The sequence below is a fragment of the Salmo salar genome, unplaced genomic scaffold, assembly GCF_905237065.1.
Source record: "Salmo salar unplaced genomic scaffold, Ssal_v3.1, whole genome shotgun sequence".
Classification (NCBI taxonomy): Eukaryota; Metazoa; Chordata; class Actinopteri; order Salmoniformes; family Salmonidae; genus Salmo; species Salmo salar.
In genome coordinates, this window is record NW_025547608.1 from 65,796 (window position 1) to 85,701 (window position 19,906).

Below are 19,906 nucleotides of genomic sequence, written 5' to 3' on the forward strand. Positions count from 1 at the left end.
ATGCTGTTTTGCTACCAGGCTGTGTTGTCATGTGTTGCTACCATGCTGTGCTGTCATGTGATTATACCATGCTGTGTTGCTACCATGCTGTGTTGTCATGTGATGCTGCCTTGCTGTTTTTCTACCATGCTGTGTTGTCGTGTGATTTTACCATGCTGTGTTTCTACCATGCTGTGCTGTCATGTGTTGCTACCATGGTGTGTTGTCATGTGTTTCTACCATGCTGTGTTGTCATGTGTTGCTACCATGCTGTGTTGCTACCATGCTGTGTTGTCACGTGTTTCTACCATGCTGTGTTGTTACCATGCTGTGTTGTCATGTGTTGCTACCATGCTATGTTGCTGCCATGCTGTGTTGATACCATGCTGTGTTGTCATGTGTTTCTACCATGCTGTGTTGCTACCATGCTGTGTTGTTACCATGCTGTGTTGTTACCATGCTGTGGTGTTACCATGCTGTGGTGTTACCATGCTGTGGTGTTACCATGCTGTGGTGTCACGTGTTTCTACCATGCTGTGTTGTCACGTGTTGCTACCATGCTGTGTTGCTACCATGCTGTGTTGTTACCATGCTGTGTTGTTACCATGCTGTGTTGTTACCATGCTGTGTTGTTACCATGCTGTGGTGTCACGTGTTTCTACCATGCAGTGTTGCTACCATGCTGTGTTGTCATGTGTTGCTACCATGCTGTGCTGTCATGTGTTGCTACCATGCTGTGTTGCTGCCATGCTGTGTTGTCATGTGTTGCTACCATGCTGTGTTGTCATGTGTTGCTACCATGCTGTGTTGTTATGTGTTGCTACCATGCTGTGTTGCTACCATGCTGTGTTGTCATGTTGCTACCATGCTGTGTTTCTACCATGCTGTGTTGTCATGTGTTGCTACCATGCTGTGTTTCTACCATGCTGTGTTGTTATGTGTTGCTACCATGCTGTGTTGTTATGTGTTGCTACCATGCTGTGTTGCTACCATTCTGTGTTGTTATGTGTTGCTACCATGCTGTGTTGTCATGTGTTGCTACCATGCTGTGTTGTCATGTTGTGTTGCTACCATGCTGTGTTGTCATGTTGTGTTGCTACCATGCTGTGTTGTCATGTTGTGTTGCTACCATGCTGTGTTGTCATGTTGTGTTGCCACCATGCTGTGTTGTCATGTTGTGTTGCCACCATGCTGTGTTGTCATGTTGTGTTGCCACCATGCTGTGTTGTCATGTTGTGTTGCTACCATGCTGTGTTGTCATGTGTTGCTACCATGCTGTGTTGTCATGTGTTGCTACCATGCTGTGTTGTCATGTGTTGCTACCATGCTGTGTTGTCATGTGTTGCTACCATGCTGTGTTGTCATGTGTTGCTACCATGCTGTGTTGTCGTGTGTTGCTACCATGCTGTGTTGTCATGTGTTGCTACCATGCTGTGTTGTCATGTGTTGCTACCATGCTGTGTTGTCATGTGTTGCTACCATGCTGTGTTGTCATGTGTTGCTACCATGCTGTGTTGTCATGTTTTGCTACCATGCTGTGTTGTCATGTGTTGCTACCATGCTGTGTTGTCATGTGTTGCTACCATGCTGTGTTGTCATGTGTTGCTACCATGCTGTGTTGTCATGTGTTGCTACCATGCTGTGTTGTCATGTGTTGCTACCATGCTGTGTTGTCATGCTGTGTTGCTACCATGCTGTGTTGTCATGTGTTGCTACCATGCTGTGTTGTCATGTGTTGCTACCATGCTGTGTTGTCATGTGTTGCCACCATGCTGTGTTGTCATGTGTTTCTACCATGCTGTGTTGTTATGTGTTGCTACCATGCTGTGTTGCTACCATGCTGTGCTGTCATGTGTTGCTACCATGCTGTGTTGCTACCATGCTGTGTTGTTATGTGTTGCTACCATGCTGTGTTGCTACCATGCTGTGTTGTCATGTGTTTCTACCATGCTGTGTTGCTACCATGCTGTGTTGTTATATGTTGCTACCATGCTGTGTTGCTACCATGCTGTGCTGTCATGTGTTGCTACCATGCTGTGTTGCTACCATGCTGTGTTGTTATGTGTTGCTACCATGCTGTGTTGTCATGTGTTGCTACCATGCTGTGTTGTCATGTGTTGCTACCATGCTGTGTTGTCATGTGTTTCTACCATGCTGTGTTGCTACCATGCTGTGTTGTTATATGTTGCTACCATGCTGTGTTGCTACCATGCTGTGCTGTCATGTGTTGCTACCATGCTGTGTTGCTACCATGCTGTGTTGTTATGTGTTACTACCATGCTGTGTTGTCATGTGTTGCTACCATGCTGTGTTGTCATGTGTTGCTACCATGCTGTGTTGCTACCATGCTGTGTTATGTGTTTCTACCATGCTGTGTTATGTGTTTCTACCATGCTGTGTTTCTACCATGCTGTGTTGTCATGTGTTGCTACCATGCTGTGTTGTCATGTGTTGCTACCATGCTGTGTTGTCATGTGTTGCTACCATGCTGTGTTATGTGTTTCTACCATGCTGTGTTATGTGTTTCTACCATGCTGTGTTGCTACCATGCTGTGCTGTCATGTGTTGCTACCATGCTGTGTTGTTGTCTTAGGTATCTCTGTATGTAGTGTTGTGTTGTCTCTCTTGTCGTGATGTGTGTTTTGTCCTATATTTGTTTTGTATTTTTAATCCCAGCCCCGTCCCAGCAGGAGTCCTTTAGCCTTTTGGTAGGACGTCTATGTCAATAACAATTTATTCTGAACTGACTTTCCTAGTTAAAAAAGGTTAAATATATGAATATAAAATATACAGTATATATTTAGGGATGGGGGGGGGGATATAAATTCATCTTGCAACCAGAACAGATGGACAGGAACAAAGACAGACAGGTAGGAACATCAGACACAAACACACTACTTACTAATGTCGTCATCAGATCCACCTGTGGATGATAAGACAAAACAGTCAGTTAGAAGACATGTTGACACATAAAACCATCATGTTATTATCAAACCCTGCTGGTACCTCCTCAGAGCCTGGTTCCCCTCTACCCAGTACAGCCAGTAGAGGACTGGTCACCCCTGAGAGCCTGGTTCCTCTCTACCCAGTACAGTCAGTAGAGGACTGGTCACCCCTCAGAGCCTGGTTCCTCTGGTCTACCCAGTACAGCCAGTAGAGGACTGGTCACCCCTCAGAACCTGGTTCCTCTGGTCTACCCAGTACAGCCAGTAGAGGACTGGTCACCCCTCAGAGCCTGGTTCCTCTGGTCTACCCAGTACAGCCAGTAGAGGACTGGTCACCCCTCAGAGCCTGGTTCCCCTGGTCTACCCAGTAGAGGACTGGTCACCCCTCATAGCCTGGTTCCCCTCTACCCAGTACAGCCAGTAGAGGACTGGCCACCCCTCAGAGCCTGGTACCTCTGGTCTACCCAGTACAGCCAGTAGAGGACTGGTTACCCCTCAGAGCCTGGTTCCTCTGGTCTACCCAGTACAGCCAGTAGAGGACTGGTCACCCCTCATAGCCTGGTTCCTTTCTACCCAGTACAGCCAGTAGAGGACTGGTCACCCCTCAGAGCCTGCTTCCTCTCTACCCAGTACAGCCAGTAGAGGACTGATAACCCCTCAGAGCCTGGTTCCTCTGGTCTACCCAGTACAGCCAGTAGAGGACTGGTCACCCCTCATAGCCTGGTTCCTCTGGTCTACCCAGTACAGCCAGTAGAGGACTGGTCACCCCTCAGAGCCTGGTTCCTCTGGTCTACCCAGTACAGCCAGTAGAGGTCTGGTCACCCCTCAGAGCCTGGTTCCTCTCTAACCAGTACAGCCAGTAGAGGACTGGTCACCCCTCATATCCTGGTTCCTCTGGTCTACCCAGTACAGCCAGTAGAGGACTGGTCACCCCTCAGAGCCTGGTTCCTCTCTACCCAGTACAGCCAGTAGAGGACTGGTCACCCCTCAGAGCCTGGTTCCTCTCTAACCAGTACAGCCAGTAGAGGACTGGTCACCCCTCAGAGCCTGGTTCCTCTGGTCTATCCATGAAATAATCATTGGATGCTTTGTGTGATGTATTGGTGTCTCTACCTTCTTGACCTTTGTGCTGTTGTCTGTGCCCAATAATGTTGCTACCATGCTGTGTTTCTACCATGCTGTGTTGCTACCATGCTGTGTTTCTACCATGCTGTGTTGTCATGTGTTGCTACCATGCTGTGTTGTCATGTGTTTCTACCATGCTGTGTTGCTACCATGCTGTATTGTCATGTGTTGCTGCCATGCTGTGTTGTCAAGTGTTGCTACCATGCTGTGTTGTCATGTGTTGCTACCATGCTGTGTTGTCATGTGTTTCTACCATGCTGTGTTTCTACCATGCTGTGTTGCTGCCATGCTGTGTTGCTGCCATGCTGTGTTGTTATGTGTTGCTACCATGCTGTGTTGCTACCATGCTGTGTTGTCATGTTGCTACCATGCTGTGTTGCTGCCATGTTGTGTTGTCATGTGTTGCTACCATGCTGTGTTACTACCATGCTGTGTTGTTATGTGTTTCTACCATGCTGTGTTGCTACCATTCTGTGTTGTTATGTGTTTCTACCATGCTGTGTTGCTACCATGCTGTGTTGTCATGTGTTGCTACCATGCTGTGTTGTCATGTGTTGCTACCATGCTGTGTTGTCATGTGTTGCTGCCATGCTGTGTTGCTACCATTCTGTGTTGTTATGTGTTGCTACCATGCTGTGTTGCTATGTGTTGCTACCATGCTGTGTTGCTACCATGCTGTGTAGTCATGTGTTGCTACCATGCTGTGTTTCTACCATGCTGTGTTGCTACATGCTGTGTTGTTATGTGTTGCTACCATGCTGTGCTGTCATGTGTTGCTACCATGCTGTGTTGCTACCATGCTGTGTTGTTATGTGTTGCTACCATGCTGTGTTGCTACCATGCTGTGTTGTTATGTGTTTCTACCATGTTGTGTTGCTACCATGCTGTGTTGTCATGTGTTGCTACCATGCTGTGTTATGTGTTGCTACCATGCTGTGTTGCTACCATGCTGTGTTGCTACCATGCTGTGTTGTTATGTGTTGCTACCATGCTGTGTTGTTATGTGTTGCTACAATGCTGTGTTTCTACCATGCTGTGCTGTCATGTGTTGCTACCATGCTGTGTTGCTACCATGCAGTGTTATCATGTGTTGCTGCCATGCTGTGTTGCTACCATGCTGTGTTGTCATGTGTTACTACCATGCTGTGTTTCTACCATGTTGTGTTGTCATGTGTTGCTACCATGCTGTGTTGCTACCATGCTGTGTTGCTACCATGCTGTGTTATGTGTTGCTACCATGCTGTGTTATGTGTTGCTACCATGCTGTGTTATGTGTTGCTACCATGCTGTGTTGCTACCATGCTGTGTTGCTACCATGCTGTGTTGCTACCATGCTGTGTTGCTACCATGCTGTGTTGTTATGTGTTGCTACAATGCTGTGTTTCTACCAGGCTGTGTTGTCATGTGTTGCTACCATGCTGTGTTGTCATGTGTTGCTACCATGCTGTGTTGTCATGTGTTGCTACCATGCTGTGTTGTCATGTGTTGCTACCATGCTGTGTTGTCATGTGTTGCTGCCATGCTGTGTTGCTACCATGCTGTGTTATGTGTTGCTACCATGCTGTGTTATGTGTTGCTACCATGCTGTGTTGTCATGTGTTGCTACCATGCTGTGTTGTCATGTGTTGCTACCATGCTGTGTTGTCATGTGTTGCTACCATGCTGTGTTGTCATGTGTTGCTACCATGCTGTGTTGTCATGTGTTGCTACCATGCTGTGTTGTCATGTGTTGCTACCATGCTGTGTTGTCATGTGTTGCTACCATGCTGTGTTGTCATGTGTTGCTACCATGCTGTGTTGCTACCATGCTGTGTTGCTACCATGCTGTGTTGCTACCATGCTGTGTTGCTACCATGCTGTGTTGCTACCATGCTGTGTTGCTAGCATGCTGTGTTGCTAGCATGCTGTGTTGCTAGCATGCTGTGTTGTCATGTGTTGCTACCATGCTGTGTTGCTACCATGCTGTGTTGTCATGTGTTGCTACCATGCTGTGTTGCTACCATGCTGTGTTGTCATGTGTTGCTACCATGCTGTGTTGCTACCATGCTGTGTTGCTACCATGCTGTGTTGCTACCATGCTGTGTTGCTACCATGCTGTGTTGTTATGTGTTGCTACCATGCTGTGTTGCTACCATGCTGTGTTATGTGTTTCTACCATGCTGTGTTTCTACCATGCTGTGTTATGTGTTTCTACCATGCTGTGTTTCTACCATGCTGTGTTGTCCTGTGTTGCTACCATGCTGTGTTGCTACCATGCTGTGTTGTCATGTGTTGCTACCATGCTGTGTTATGTGTTGCTACCATGCTGTGTTATGTGTTGCTACCATGCTGTGTTATGTGTTGCTACCATGCTGTGTTATGTGTTTCTACCATGCTGTGTTGCTACCATGCTGTGTTGTCATGTGTTGCTACCATGCTGTGTTGTCATGTGTTGCTACCATGCTGTGTTGTCATGTGTTGCTACCATGCTGTGTTGTCATGTGTTGCTACCATGCTGTGTTGTCATGTGTTGCTACCATGCTGTGTTGTCATGTGCTGCTACCATGCTGTGTTGTCATGTGTTGCTACCATGCTGTCTTGCTACCATGCTGTGTTGTTATGTGTTGCTACCATGCTGTGTTGCTACCATGCTGTGTTGCTACCATGCTGTGTTGCTACCATGCTGTGTTGCTAGCATGCTGTGTTGCTAGCATGCTGTGTTGTCATGTGTTGCTACCATGCTGTGTTGCTACCATGCTGTGTTGTCATGTGTTGCTACCATGCTGTGTTGCTACCATGCTGTGTTGCTACCATGCTGTGTTGCTACCATGCTGTGTTGCTACCATGCTGTGTTGCTACCATGCTGTGTTGTTATGTGTTGCTACCATGCTGTGTTGTCATGTGTTGCTACTATGCTGTGATGTCATGTGTTGCTACCATGCTGTGTTGCTACCATGCTGTGTTGTTATGTGTTGCTACCATGCTGTGTTGCTACCATGCTGTGTTATGTGTTTCTACCATGCTGTGTTTCTACCATGCTGTGTTGTCCTGTGTTGCTACCATGCTGTGTTGCTACCATGCTGTGTTGTCATGTGTTGCTACCATGCTGTGTTATGTGTTTCTACCATGCTGTGTTGCTACCATGCTGTGTTGTCATGTGTTGCTACCATGCTGTGTTGTCATGTGTTGCTACCATGCTGTGTTATGTGTTGCTACCATGCTGTGTTATGTGTTGCTACCATGCTGTGTTATGTGTTGCTACCATGCTGTGTTGTCCTGTGTTGCTACCATGCTGTGTTGCTACCATGCTGTGTTGTCATGTGTTGCTACCATGCTGTGTTATGTGTTTCTACCATGCTGTGTTTCTACCATGCTGTGTTGTCATGTGCTTCTACCATGCTGTGTTGTCATGTGTTGCTACCATGCTGTGTTATGTGTTTCTACCATGCTGTGTTGCTACCATGCTGTGTTGTCATGTGTTGCTACCATGCTGTGTTATGTGTTTCTACCATGCTGTGTTGCTACCATGCTGTGTTGTCATGTGTTTCTACCATGCTGTGTTGCTACCATTCTGTGTTGTTATGTGTTTCTACCATGCTGTGTTGCTACCATGCTGTGTTGTCATGTGTTGCTACCATGCTGTGTTATGTGTTTCTACCATGCTGTGTTACTACCATGCTGTGTTATGTGTTTCTACCATGCTGTGTTGCTACCATTCTGTGTTGTTATGTGTTTCTACCATGCTGTGTTGCTACCATGCTGTGTTGTCATGTGTTGCTACCATGCTGTGTTGTCATGTGTTGCTACCATGCTGTGTTGTCATGTGTTGCTACCATGCTGTGTTGCTACCATTCTGTGTTGTTATGTGTTGCTACCATGCTGTGTTGCTATGTGTTGCTACCATGCTGTGTTGCTACCATGCTGTGTAGTCATGTGTTGCTACCATGCTGTGTTTCTACCATGCTGTGTTGCTACATGCTGTGTTGTTATGTGTTGCTACCATGCTGTGCTGTCATGTGTTGCTACCATGCTGTGTTGCTACCATGCTGTGTTGTTATGTGTTGCTACCATGCTGTGTTGCTACCATGCTGTGTTGTTATGTGTTTCTACCATGCTGTGTTGCTACCATGCTGTGTTGTCATGTGTTGCTACCATGCTGTGTTATGTGTTGCTACCATGCTGTGTTGCTACCATGCTGTGTTGTTATGTGTTGCTACCATGCTGTGTTGTTATGTGTTGCTACCATGCTGTGTTGTTATGTGTTGCTACAATGCTGTGTTTCTACCATGCTGTGCTGTCATGTGTTGCTACCATGCTGTGTTGCTACCATGCAGTGTTGTCATGTGTTCTGCTACCATGCTGTGTTTCTACCATGTTGTGTTGTCATGTGTTGCTACCATGCTGTGTTGCTACCATGCTGTGTTATGTGTTGCTACCATGCTGTGTTATGTGTTGCTACCATGCTGTGTTATGTGTTGCTACCATGCTGTGTTATGTGTTGCTACCATGCTGTGTTATGTGTTGCTACCATGCTGTGTTATGTGTTGCTACCATGCTGTGTTATGTGTTGCTACCATGCTGTGTTATGTGTTGCTACCATGCTGTGTTATGTGTTGCTACCATGCTGTGTTATGTGTTGCTACCATGCTGTGTTATGTGTTGCTACCATGCTGTGTTGTTATGTGTTGCTACCATGCTGTGTTGTTATGTGTTGCTACCATGCTGTGTTGTTATGTGTTGCTACCATGCTGTGTTGTTATGTGTTGCTACCATGCTGTGTTGTTATGTGTTGCTACAATGCTGTGTTTCTACCAGGCTGTGTTGTCATGTGTTGCTACCATGCTGTGTTGTCATGTGTTGCTGCCATGCTGTGTTGCTACCATGCTGTGTTGCTACCAGGCTGTGTTGCTACCAGGCTGTGTTGTCATGTGTTGCTACCATGCTGTGTTGTTATGTGTTTCTACCATGCTGTGTTGCTACCATGCTGTGCTGTCATGTGTTGCTACCATGCTGTGTTGCTACCATGCTGTGTTGTTATGTGTTGCTACCATGCTGTGTTGTCATGTGTTGCTACCATGCTGTGTTGTCATGTGTTGCTACCATGCTGTGTTGTCATGTGTTGCTACCATGCTGTGTTGTCATGTGTTGCTACCATGCTTTGTTGTCATGTGTTGCTACCATGCTGTCTTGCTACCATGCTGTGTTGCTAGCATGCTGTGTTGCTAGCATGCTGTGTTGCTAGCATGCTGTGTTGCTAGCATGCTGTGTTGCTAGCATGCTGTGTTTCTAGCATGCTGTGTTGTCATGTGTTGCTACCATGCTGTGTTGCTACCATGCTGTGTTGCTACCATGCTGTGTTGTTATGTGTTGCTACCATGCTGTGTTGTCATGTGTTGCTACCATGCTGTGTTGTCATGTGTTGCTACCATGCTGTGTTGTCATGTGTTGCTACCATGCTGTGATGTCATGTGTTGCTACCATGCTGTGATGTCATGTGTTGCTACCATGCTGTGTTGCTACCATGCTGTGTTGTTATGTGTTGCTACCATGCTGTGTTGCTACCATGCTGTGTTATGTGTTTCTACCATGCTGTGTTTCTACCATGCTGTGTTGTCCTGTGTTGCTACCATGCTGTGTTGCTACCATGCTGTGTTGTCATGTGTTGCTACCATGCTGTGTTATGTGTTGCTACCATGCTGTGTTGCTACCATGCTGTGTTGTCATGTGTTGCTACCATGCTGTGTTATGTGTTTCTACCATGCTGTGTTGCTACCATGCTGTGTTGTCATGTGTTGCTACCATGCTGTGTTGTCATGTGTTGCTACCATGCTGTGTTATGTGTTGCTACCATGCTGTGTTATGTGTTGCTACCATGCTGTGTTATGTGTTGCTACCATGCTGTGTTGTCCTGTGTTGCTACCATGCTGTGTTGCTACCATGCTGTGTTGTCATGTGGTGCTACCATGCTGTGTTATGTGTTTCTACCATGCTGTGTTATGTGTTTCTACCATGCTGTGTTATGTGTTTCTACCATGCTGTGTTATGTGTTTCTACCATGCTGTGTTATGTGTTTCTACCATGCTGTGTTGCTACCATGCTGTGTTGCTACCATGCTGTGTTGTCATGTGTTGCTACCATGCTGTGTTATGTGTTGCTACCATGCTGTGTTATGTGTTGCTACCATGCTGTGTTATGTGTTGCTACCATGCTGTGTTATGTGTTGCTACCATGCTGTGTTATGTGTTGCTACCATGCTGTGTTATGTGTTGCTACCATGCTGTGTTGTCATGTGTTGCTACCATGCTGTGTTGTCCTGTGTTGCTACCATGCTGTGTTGTCCTGTGTTGCTACCATGCTGTGTTGCTACCATGCTGTGTTGTCATGTGGTGCTACCATGCTGTGTTATGTGGTGCTACCATGCTGTGTTATGTGTTTCTACCATGCTGTGTTATGTGTTTCTACCATGCTGTGTTATGTGTTTCTACCATGCTGTGTTATGTGTTTCTACCATGCTGTGTTATGTGTTTCTACCATGCTGTGTTATGTGTTTCTACCATGCTGTGTTATGTGTTTCTACCATGCTGTGTTGCTACCATGCTGTGTTGTCATGTGTTGCTACCATGCTGTGTTATGTGTTTCACCATGCTGTGTTATGTGTTTCTACCATGCTGTGTTATGTGTTTCTACCATGCTGTGTTATGTGTTTCTACCATGCTGTGTTATGTGTTTCTACCATGCTGTGTTATGTGTTTCTACCATGCTGTGTTATGTGTTTCTACCATGCTGTGTTATGTGTTTCTACCATGCTGTGTTGCTACCATGCTGTGTTGTCATGTGTTGCTACCATGCTGTGTTATGTGTTTCTACCATGCTGTGTTATGTGTTTCTACCATGCTGTGTTTCTACCATGCTGTGTTGTCATGTGTTGCTACCATGCTGTGTTGTCATGTGTTTCTACCATGCTGTGTTATGTGTTTCTACCATGCTGTGTTGCTACCATGCTGTGTTGTCATGTGTTGCTACCATGCTGTGTTATGTGTTTATACCATGCTGTGTTATGTGTTTCTACCATGATGTGTTTCTACCATGCTGTGTTGTCATGTGTTGCTACCATGCTGTGTTGTCATGTGTTGCTACCATGCTGTGTTATGTGTTGCTACCATGCTGTGTTATGTGTTTCTACCATGCTGTGTTTCTACCATGCTGTGTTGTCAAGTGTTGCTACCATGCTGTGGTGTCACGTGCTTCTACCATGCTGTGTTGTTACCATGCTGTGTTGTCATGTGTTGCTACCATGCTGTGTTGCTACCATGCTGTGTTGCTACCATGCTGTGTTGTTACCATGCTGTGTTGTTACCATGCTGTGTTGTTACCATGCTGTGTTGTTACCATGCTGTGGTGTCACGTGTTTCTACCATGCTGTGTTTCTACCATGCTGTGTTGTCATGTGTTGCTACCATGCTGTGCTGTCATGTGTTGCTACCATGCTGTGTTGCTGCCATGCTGTGTTGTCATGTGTTGCTACCATGCTGTGTTGTGATGTGTTGCTACCATGCTGTGTTGTCATGTGTTGCTACCATGCTGTGTTGTTATGTGTTGCTACCATGCTGTGTTGCTACCATGCTGTGTTGTCATGTTGCTACCATGCTGTGTTGCTACCATGCTGTGTTGTCATGTGTTGCTACCATGCTTTGTTGCTACCATTCTGTGTTGTTATGTGTTGCTACCATGCTGTGGTGCTACCATTCTGTGTTGTTATGTGTTGCTACCATGCTGTGTTGTCATGTGTTGCTACCATGCTGTGTTGTCATGTGTTGCCACCATGCTGTGTTGTCATGTGTTGCCACCATGCTGTGTTGTCATGTGTTGCCACCATGCTGTGTTGTCATGTTGTGTTGCCACCATGCTGTGTTGTCATGTTGTGTTGCCACCATGCTGTGTTGTCATGTTGTGTTGCTACCATGCTGTGTTGTCATGTGTTGCTACCATGCTGTGTTGTCATGTGTTGCCACCATGCTGTGTTGTCATGTGTTGCCACCATGCTGTGTTGTCATGTTGTGTTGCTACCATGCTGTGTTGTCATGTTGTGTTGCTACCATGCTGTGTTGTCATGTTGTGTTGCTACCATGCTGTGTTGTCATGTGTTGCTACCATGCTGTGTTGTCATGTGTTGCTACCATGCTGTGTTGTCATGTGTTGCTACCATGCTGTGTTGTCATGTGTTGCTACCATGCTGTGTTGTCATGTGTTGCTACCATGCTGTGTTGTCATGCTGTGTTGCTACCATGCTGTGTTGCTACCATGCTGTGTTGCTACCATGCTGTGTTGTCATGTGTTGCTACCATGCTGTGTTGCTACCATGCTGTGTTGTCATGTGTTGCTACCATGCTGTGTTGTCATGTGTTGCCACCATGCTGTGTTGTCATGTGTTGCTACCATGCTGTGTTGCTACCATGCTGTGCTGTCATGTGTTGCTACCATGCTGTGTTGCTACCATGCTGTGTTGTTATGTGTTGCTACCATGCTGTGTTGCTACCATGCTGTGTTGTCATGTGTTTCTACCATGCTGTGTTGCTACCATGCTGTGTTGTCATGTGTTTCTACCATGCTGTGTTGCTACCATGCTGTGCTGTCATGTGTTGCTACCATGCTGTGTTGCTACCATGCTGTGTTGCTACCATGCTGTGTTGCTACCATGCTGTGTTGCTACCATGCTGTGTTGTCATGTGTTGCTACCATGCTGTGTTGCTACCATGCTGTGTTGTCATGTGTTGCTACCATGCTGTGTTGCTACCATGCTGTGTTGTCATGTGTTGCTACCATGCTGTGTTGCTACCATGCTGTGTTGTTATGTGTTGCTACCATGCTGTGTTGTCATGTGTTGCTACCATGCTGTGTTATGTGTTTCTACCATGCTGTGTTATGTGTTTCTACCATGCTGTGTTGTCATGTGTTGCTACCATGCTGTGTTGCTACCATGCTGTGTTGTCATGTGTTGCTACCATGCTGTGTTATGTGTTTCTACCATGCTGTGTTGCTACCATGCTGTGTTGTCCTGTGTTGCTACCATGCTGTGTTGCTACCATGCTGTGTTGCTACCATGCTGTGTTGTCATGTGTTGCTACCATGCTGTGTTATGTGTTTCTACCATGCTGTGTTGCTACCATGCTGTGTCATGTGTTTCTACCATGCTGTGTCATGTGTTGCTACCATGCTGTGTCATGTGTTGCTACCATGCTGTGTTATGTGTTGCTACCATGCTGTGTTATGTGTTGCTACCATGCTGTGTTATGTGTTGCTACCATGCTGTGTTATGTGTTTCTACCATGCTGTGTTATGTGTTGCTACCATGCTGTGTTGCTAACGTGCTGTGTTGCTACCATGCTGTGTTGCTACCATGCTGTGTTGCTACCATGCTGTGTTGTCATGTGTTGCTACCATGCTGTGTTGTTGTCTTAGGTATCTCTGTATGTAGTGTTGTGTTGTCTCTCTTGTCGTGATGTGTGTTTTGTCCTGTATTTGTATTGTATTTTTAATCCCAGCCCCCGTCCCAGCAGGAGTCCTTTAGCCTTTTGGTAGGAAGTCTATGTCAATAACAATTTATTCTGAACTGACTTTCCTAGTTAAAAAAGGTTAAATATATGAATATAAAATATACAGTATATATTTAGGGATGGGGGGGGGGGATATAAATTCATCTTGCAACCAGAACAGATGGACAGGAACAAAGACAGACAGGTAGGAACATCAGACACAAACACACTACTTACTAATGTCGTCATCAGATCCACCTGTGGATGATAAGACAAAACAGTCAGTTAGAAGACATGTTGACACATTAAACCATCATGTTATTATCTAACCCTGCTGGTACCTCCTCAGAGCCTGGTTCCCCTCTACCCAGTACAGTCAGTAGAGGACTGGTCACCCCTCAGAGCCTGGTTCCTCTGGTCTACCCAGTACAGCCAGTAGAGGACTGGTCACCCCTCAGAACCTGGTTCCTCTGGTCTACCCAGTACAGCCAGTAGAGGACTGGTCACCCCTCAGAGCCTGGTTCCTCTGGTCTACCCAGTACAGCCAGCAGAGGACTGGTCACCCCTCAGAGCCTGGTTCCTCTGGTCTACCCAGTACAGCCAGTAGAGGACTGGTCACCCCTCAGAGCCTGGTTCCCCTGGTCTACCCAGTACAGCCAGTAGAGGACTGGTCACCCCTCATAGCCTGGTTCCTCTCTACCCAGTACAGCCAGTAGAGGACTGGTCACCCCTCAGAGCCTGGTTCCTCTCTACCCAGTACAGCCAGTAGAGTACTGGTCACCCCTCAGAGCCTGGTTCCTCTGGTCTACCCAGTACAGCCAGTAGAGGACTGGTCACCCCTCAGAGCCTGGTTCCTCTCTACCCAGTACAGCCAGTAGAGGACTGGTCACCCCTCAGAGCCTGGTTCCTCTGGTCTACCCAGTACAGTCAGTAGAGGACTGGTCACCCCTCAGAGCCTGGTTCCTCTGGTCTACCCGGTAAAGCCAGTAGAGGACTGGTCACCCCTCAGAGCCTGGTTCCCCTCTACCCAGTACAGCCAGTAGAGGACTGGCCACCCCTCAGAGCCTGGTTCCTCTCTACCCAGTACAGCCAGTAGAGGACTGGTCACCCCTCAGAGCCTGGTTCCCCTCTACCCAGTACAGCCAGTAGAGGACTGGTCACCCCTCAGAGCCTGGTTCCTCTGGTCTACCCAGTACAGCCAGTAGAGGACTGGTCACCCCTCAGAGCCTGGTTCCTCTGGTCTACCCAGGACAGCCAGTAGAGGACTGGCCACCCCTCAGATCCTGGTTCCTCTCTACCCAGTACAGCCAGTAGAGGACTGGTCACCCCTCAGAGCCTGGTTCCTTTCTACCCAGTACAGCCAGTAGAGGACTGGTCACCCATCAGAGCCTGCTTCCTCTCTACCCAGTACAGCCAGTAGAGGACTGGTCACCCCTCATAGCCTGGTTCCTCTGGTCTACCCAGTACAGCCAGTAGAGGACTGGTCACCCCTCAGAGCCTGGTTCCTCTGGTCTACCCAGTACAGCCAGTAGAGGACTGGTCACCCCTCAGAGACTGGTTCCTCTGGTCTACCCAGTACAGCCAGTAGAGGACTGGTCACCCCTCAGAGCCTGGTTCCTCTGGTCTACCCAGTACAGCCAGTAGAGGACTGGTCACCCCTCAGAGCCTGGTTCCTCTGGTCTACCCAGTACAGCCAGTAGAGGACTGGTCACCCCTCAGAGCCTGGTTCCTCTGGTCTACCCAGTACAGCCAGTAGAGGACTGGTCACCCCTCAGAGCCTGGTTCCTCTCTACCCAGTACAGCCAGTAGAGGACTGGTCACCCCTCAGAGCCTGGTTCCTCTGGTCTACCCAGTACAGCCAGTAGAGGACTGGTCACCCCTCAGAGCCTGGTTCCTCTGGTCTACCCAGTACAGCCAGTAGAGGACTGGTCACCCCTCAGAGCCTGGTTCCTCTGGTCTACCCAGTACAGCCAGTAGAGGACTGGTCACCCCTCAGAGCCTGGTTCCTCTCTACCCAGTACAGCCAGTAGAGGACTGGTCACCCCTCAGAGCCTGGTTCCTCTGGTCTACCCATGAAATAATCATTGGATGCTTTGTGTGATGTATTGGTGTCTCTACCTTCTTGACCTTTGTGCTGTTGTCTGTGCCCAATAATGTTGCTACCATGCTGTGTTTCTACCATGCTGTGTTGCTACCATGCTGTGTTTCTACAATGCTGTGTTGTCATGTGTTGCTACCATGCTGTGTTGTCATGTGTTTCTACCATGCTGTGTTGCTACCATGCTGTATTGTCATGTGTTGCTGCCATGCTGTGTTGTCAAGTGTTGCTGCCATGCTGTGTTGTCAAGTGTTGCTACCATGCTGTGTTGTCAAGTGTTGCTACCATGCTGTGTTGTCATGTGTTGCTACCATGCTGTGTTGTCATGTGTTTCTACCATGCTGTGTTTCTACCATGCTGTGTTGCTGCCATGCTGTGTTGCTGCCATGCTGTGTTGCTGCCATGCTGTGTTGCTGCCATGCTGTGTTGTTATGTGTTGCTACCATGCTGTGTTGCTACCATGCTGTGTTGGCATGTTGCTACCATGCTGTGTTGCTGCCATGTTGTGTTGTCATGTGTTTCTACCATGCTGTGTTGCTACCATTCTGTGTTGTTATGTGTTTCTACCATGCTGTGTTGCTACCATGCTGTGTTGTCATGTGTTGCTACCATGCTGTGTTGTCATGTGTTGCTACCATGCTGTGTTGTCATGTGTTGCTACCATGCTGTGTTGTCATGTGTTGCTGCCATGCTGTGTTGCTACCATTCTGTGTTGTTATGTGTTGCTATCATGCTGTGTTGCTACCATTCTGTGTTGTTATGTGTTGCTACCATGCTGTGTTGCTACCATGCTGTGTAGTCATGTGTTGCTACCATGCTGTGTTTCTACCATGCTGTGTTGCTACATGCTGTGTTGCTATGTGCTACCATGCTGTGTTGTTATGTGTTGCTACCATGCTGTGTTGTCATGTGTTGCTACCATGCTGTGTTGTCATGTGTTGCTACCATGCTGTGTTGTCATGTGTTGCTACCATGCTGTGTTGTCATGTGTTTCTACCATGCTGTGTTGTCATGTGTTGCTACCATGCTGTGTTTCTACCATGCTGTGTTATGTGTTGCTACCATGCTGTGTTGCTACCATGCTGTGTTGCTACCATGCTGTGTTGTCATGTGTTGCTACCATGCTGTGTTGCTACCATGCTGTGTTGCTACCATGCTGTGTTGTCATGTGTTGCTACCATGCTGTGTTGCTACCATGCTGTGTTGCTACCATGCTGTGTTGCTACCATGCTGTGTTGCTACCATGCTGTGTTGTTATGTGTTGCTACCATGCTGTGTTGTCATGTGTTGCTACCATGCTGTGTTGTCATGTGTTGCTACCATGCTGTGTTGTCATGTGTTGCTACCATGCTGTGTTGCTACCATGCTGTGTTGTTATGTGTTGCTACCATGCTGTGTTGCTACCATGCTGTGTTGCTACCATGCTGTGTTGCTACCATGCTGTGTTGCTACCATGCTGTGTTGCTACCATGCTGTGTTGCTACCATGCTGTGTTATGTGTTTCTACCATGCTGTGTTTCTACCATGCTGTGTTGTCATGTGTTGCTACCATGCTGTGTTATGTGTTTCTACCATGCTGTGTTATGTGTTTCTACCATGCTGTGTTGCTACCATGCTGTGTTGTCATGTGTTGCTACCATGCTGTGTTGCTACCATGCTGTGTTGTCATGTGTTGCTACCATGCTGTGTTATGTGTTTCTACCATGCTGTGTTGCTACCATGCTGTGTTGTCCTGTGTTGCTACCATGCTGTGTTGTCATGTGTTGCTACCATGCTGTGTTATGTGTTTCTACCATGCTGTGTTTCTACCATGCTGTGTTGTCATGTGCTTCTACCATGCTGTGTTGTCATGTGTTGCTACCATGCTGTGTTATGTGTTTCTACCATGCTGTATGCTACCATGCTGTGTTGTCATGTGTTGCTACCATGCTGTGTTGTCATGTGGTGCTACCATGCTGTGTTGTCCTGTGTTGCTACCATGCTGTGTTTCTACCATGCTGTGTTGCTACCATGCTGTGTTGTCATGTGTTGCTACCATGCTGTGTTGCTACCATGCTGTGTTGTCATGTGGTGCTACCATGCTGTGTTATGTGTTTCTACCATGCTGTGTTATGTGTTTCTACCATGCTGTGTTTCTACCATGCTGTGTTGTCATGTGTTGCTACCATGCTGTGTTGTCATGTGTTTCTACCATGCTGTGTTATGTGTTTCTACCATGCTGTGTTATGTGTTTCTACCATGCTGTGTTGCTACCATGCTGTGTTGTCATGTGTTGCTACCATGCTGTGTTATGTGTTTCTACCATGCTGTGTTATGTGTTGCTACCATGCTGTGTTATGTGTTTCTACCATGCTGTGTTATGTGTTTCTACCATGCTGTGTTTCTACCATGCTGTGTTGTCATGTGTTGCTACCATGCTGTGTTGTCATGTGTTGCTACCATGCTGTGTTGTCATGTGTTGCTACCATGCTGTGTTGTCATGTGTTGCTACCATGCTGTGTTATGTGTTTCTACCATGCTGTGTTTCTACCATGCTGTGTTGTCATGTGTTGCTACCATGCTGTGTTGTTGTCTTAGGTATCTCTGTATGTAGTGTTGTGTTGTCTCTCTTGTCGTGATGTGTGTTTTGTCCTATATTTGTTTTGTATTTTTAATCCCAGCCCCGTCCCAGCAGGAGTCCTTTAGCCTTTTGGTAGGACGTCTATGTCAATAACAATTTATTCTGAACTGACTTTCCTAGTTAAAAAAGGTTAAATATATGAATATAAAATATACAGTATATATTTAGGGATGGGGGGGGGGGGTATATAAATTCATCTTGCAACCAAAACAGATGGACAGGAACAAAGACAGACAGGTAGGAACATCAGACACAAACACACTACTTACCAATGTCGTCATCACATATATCTGTGGATGATAAGACAAAGAACAAGAAAGTCAGTTAGGAGACATGTTGACACATAAAACCATCATGTTATTATCAAACCCTGCTGGTACCTCCTCAGAGCCTGGTTCCTCTCTACCCAGTACAGCCAGTAGAGGACTGGTCACCCCTCAGAGCCTGGTTCCCCTCTACCCAGTACAGCTAGTAGAGGACTGGTCACCCCTCAGAGCCTGGTTCCTCTCTACCCAGTACAGCCAGTAGAGGACTGGTCACCCCTCAGAGCCTGGTTCCTCTCTACCCAGTACAGCCAGTAGAGGACTGGTCACCCCTCAGAGCCTGGTTCCTCTCTACCCAGTACAGCCAGTAGAGGACTGGTCACCCCTCAGAGCCTGGTTCCCCTCTACCCAGTACAGCCAGTAGAGGACTGGTCACCCCTCAGAGCCTGGTTCCTCTCTACCCAGTACAGCCAGTAGAGGACTGGTCACCACTCAGAGCCTGGTTCCCCTCTACCCAGTACAGCCAGTAGAGGACTGGTCACCCCTCAGAGCCTGGTTCCTCTCTACCCAGTACAGCCAGTAGAGGACTGGTCACCACTCAGAGCCTGGTTCCTCTGGTCTATCCAGTACAGCCAGTAGAGGACTGGTCACCCCTCAGAGACTGGTTCCTCTCTACCCAGTACAGCCAGTAGAGGACTGGTCACCCCTCAGAGCCTGGTTCCTCTCTACCCAGTACAGCCAGTAGAGGACTGGTCACCCCTCAGAGCCTGGTTCCTCTGGTCTACCCAGTACAGCCAGTAGAGGTTCTTACCCAGGTGATAGACTAGATAAGGTTTATATTCCAGTGATATGTAACCAGAGGTAGAGAGGTTCTTACCCAGGTGATAGACTAGATAAGGTTTATATTCCAGTGATATGTAACCAGAGGTAGAGAGGTTCTTACCCAGGTGATAGACTAGATAAGGTTTATATTCCAGTGATATGTAACCAGAGGTAGAGAGGTTCTTACCCAGGTGATAGACTAGATAAGGTTTATATTCCAGTGATATGTAACCAGAGGTAGAGAGGTTCTTACCCAGGTCTTTGACAGCGTCAGGTTCCAGATCCAGTAGAATCCTGTAAAATGCTGATTTCACTCTTGTTGTGTTTTCTGCTTCTTCTAGGGCCAAGAACAACAGTCTCATCTGGTCCTGGCTGGTCCCGGCAGCACTGATCTGAGAGTTCATCTCATCAGGGATCAAGTCCTTCTGGTGCAGCTCAGATGCTATAGATTTCCCCTCGGAAACCTTCTGAATGAGGTGATCCTTGTGTCTGTCCACAAACAGGGCATCACCTAGTCAGGTTAGATGTAGAGTTATATACTG

General features: G+C 47.2%; 1 protein-coding gene across 1 annotated transcript in view; it reads right to left on the minus strand.

The window, feature by feature from the left end:
• The window catches only part of LOC123732092 (golgin candidate 4), an 87,980-nt gene that overhangs the window by 17,239 nt on the left and 50,835 nt on the right, over positions 1 to 19,906 (minus strand). Inside the window, exons 22-25 of the mRNA XM_045711434.1 lie at positions 19,618 to 19,875; positions 18,549 to 18,569; positions 13,799 to 13,819; positions 2,882 to 2,902 (exon numbers count right to left, since the gene is read on the minus strand). Of these exons, the coding sequence (XP_045567390.1) occupies positions 2,882 to 2,902; positions 13,799 to 13,819; positions 18,549 to 18,569; positions 19,618 to 19,875 (321 nt within the window). The remainder of the gene's footprint in view (positions 1 to 2,881; positions 2,903 to 13,798; positions 13,820 to 18,548; positions 18,570 to 19,617; positions 19,876 to 19,906) is intronic.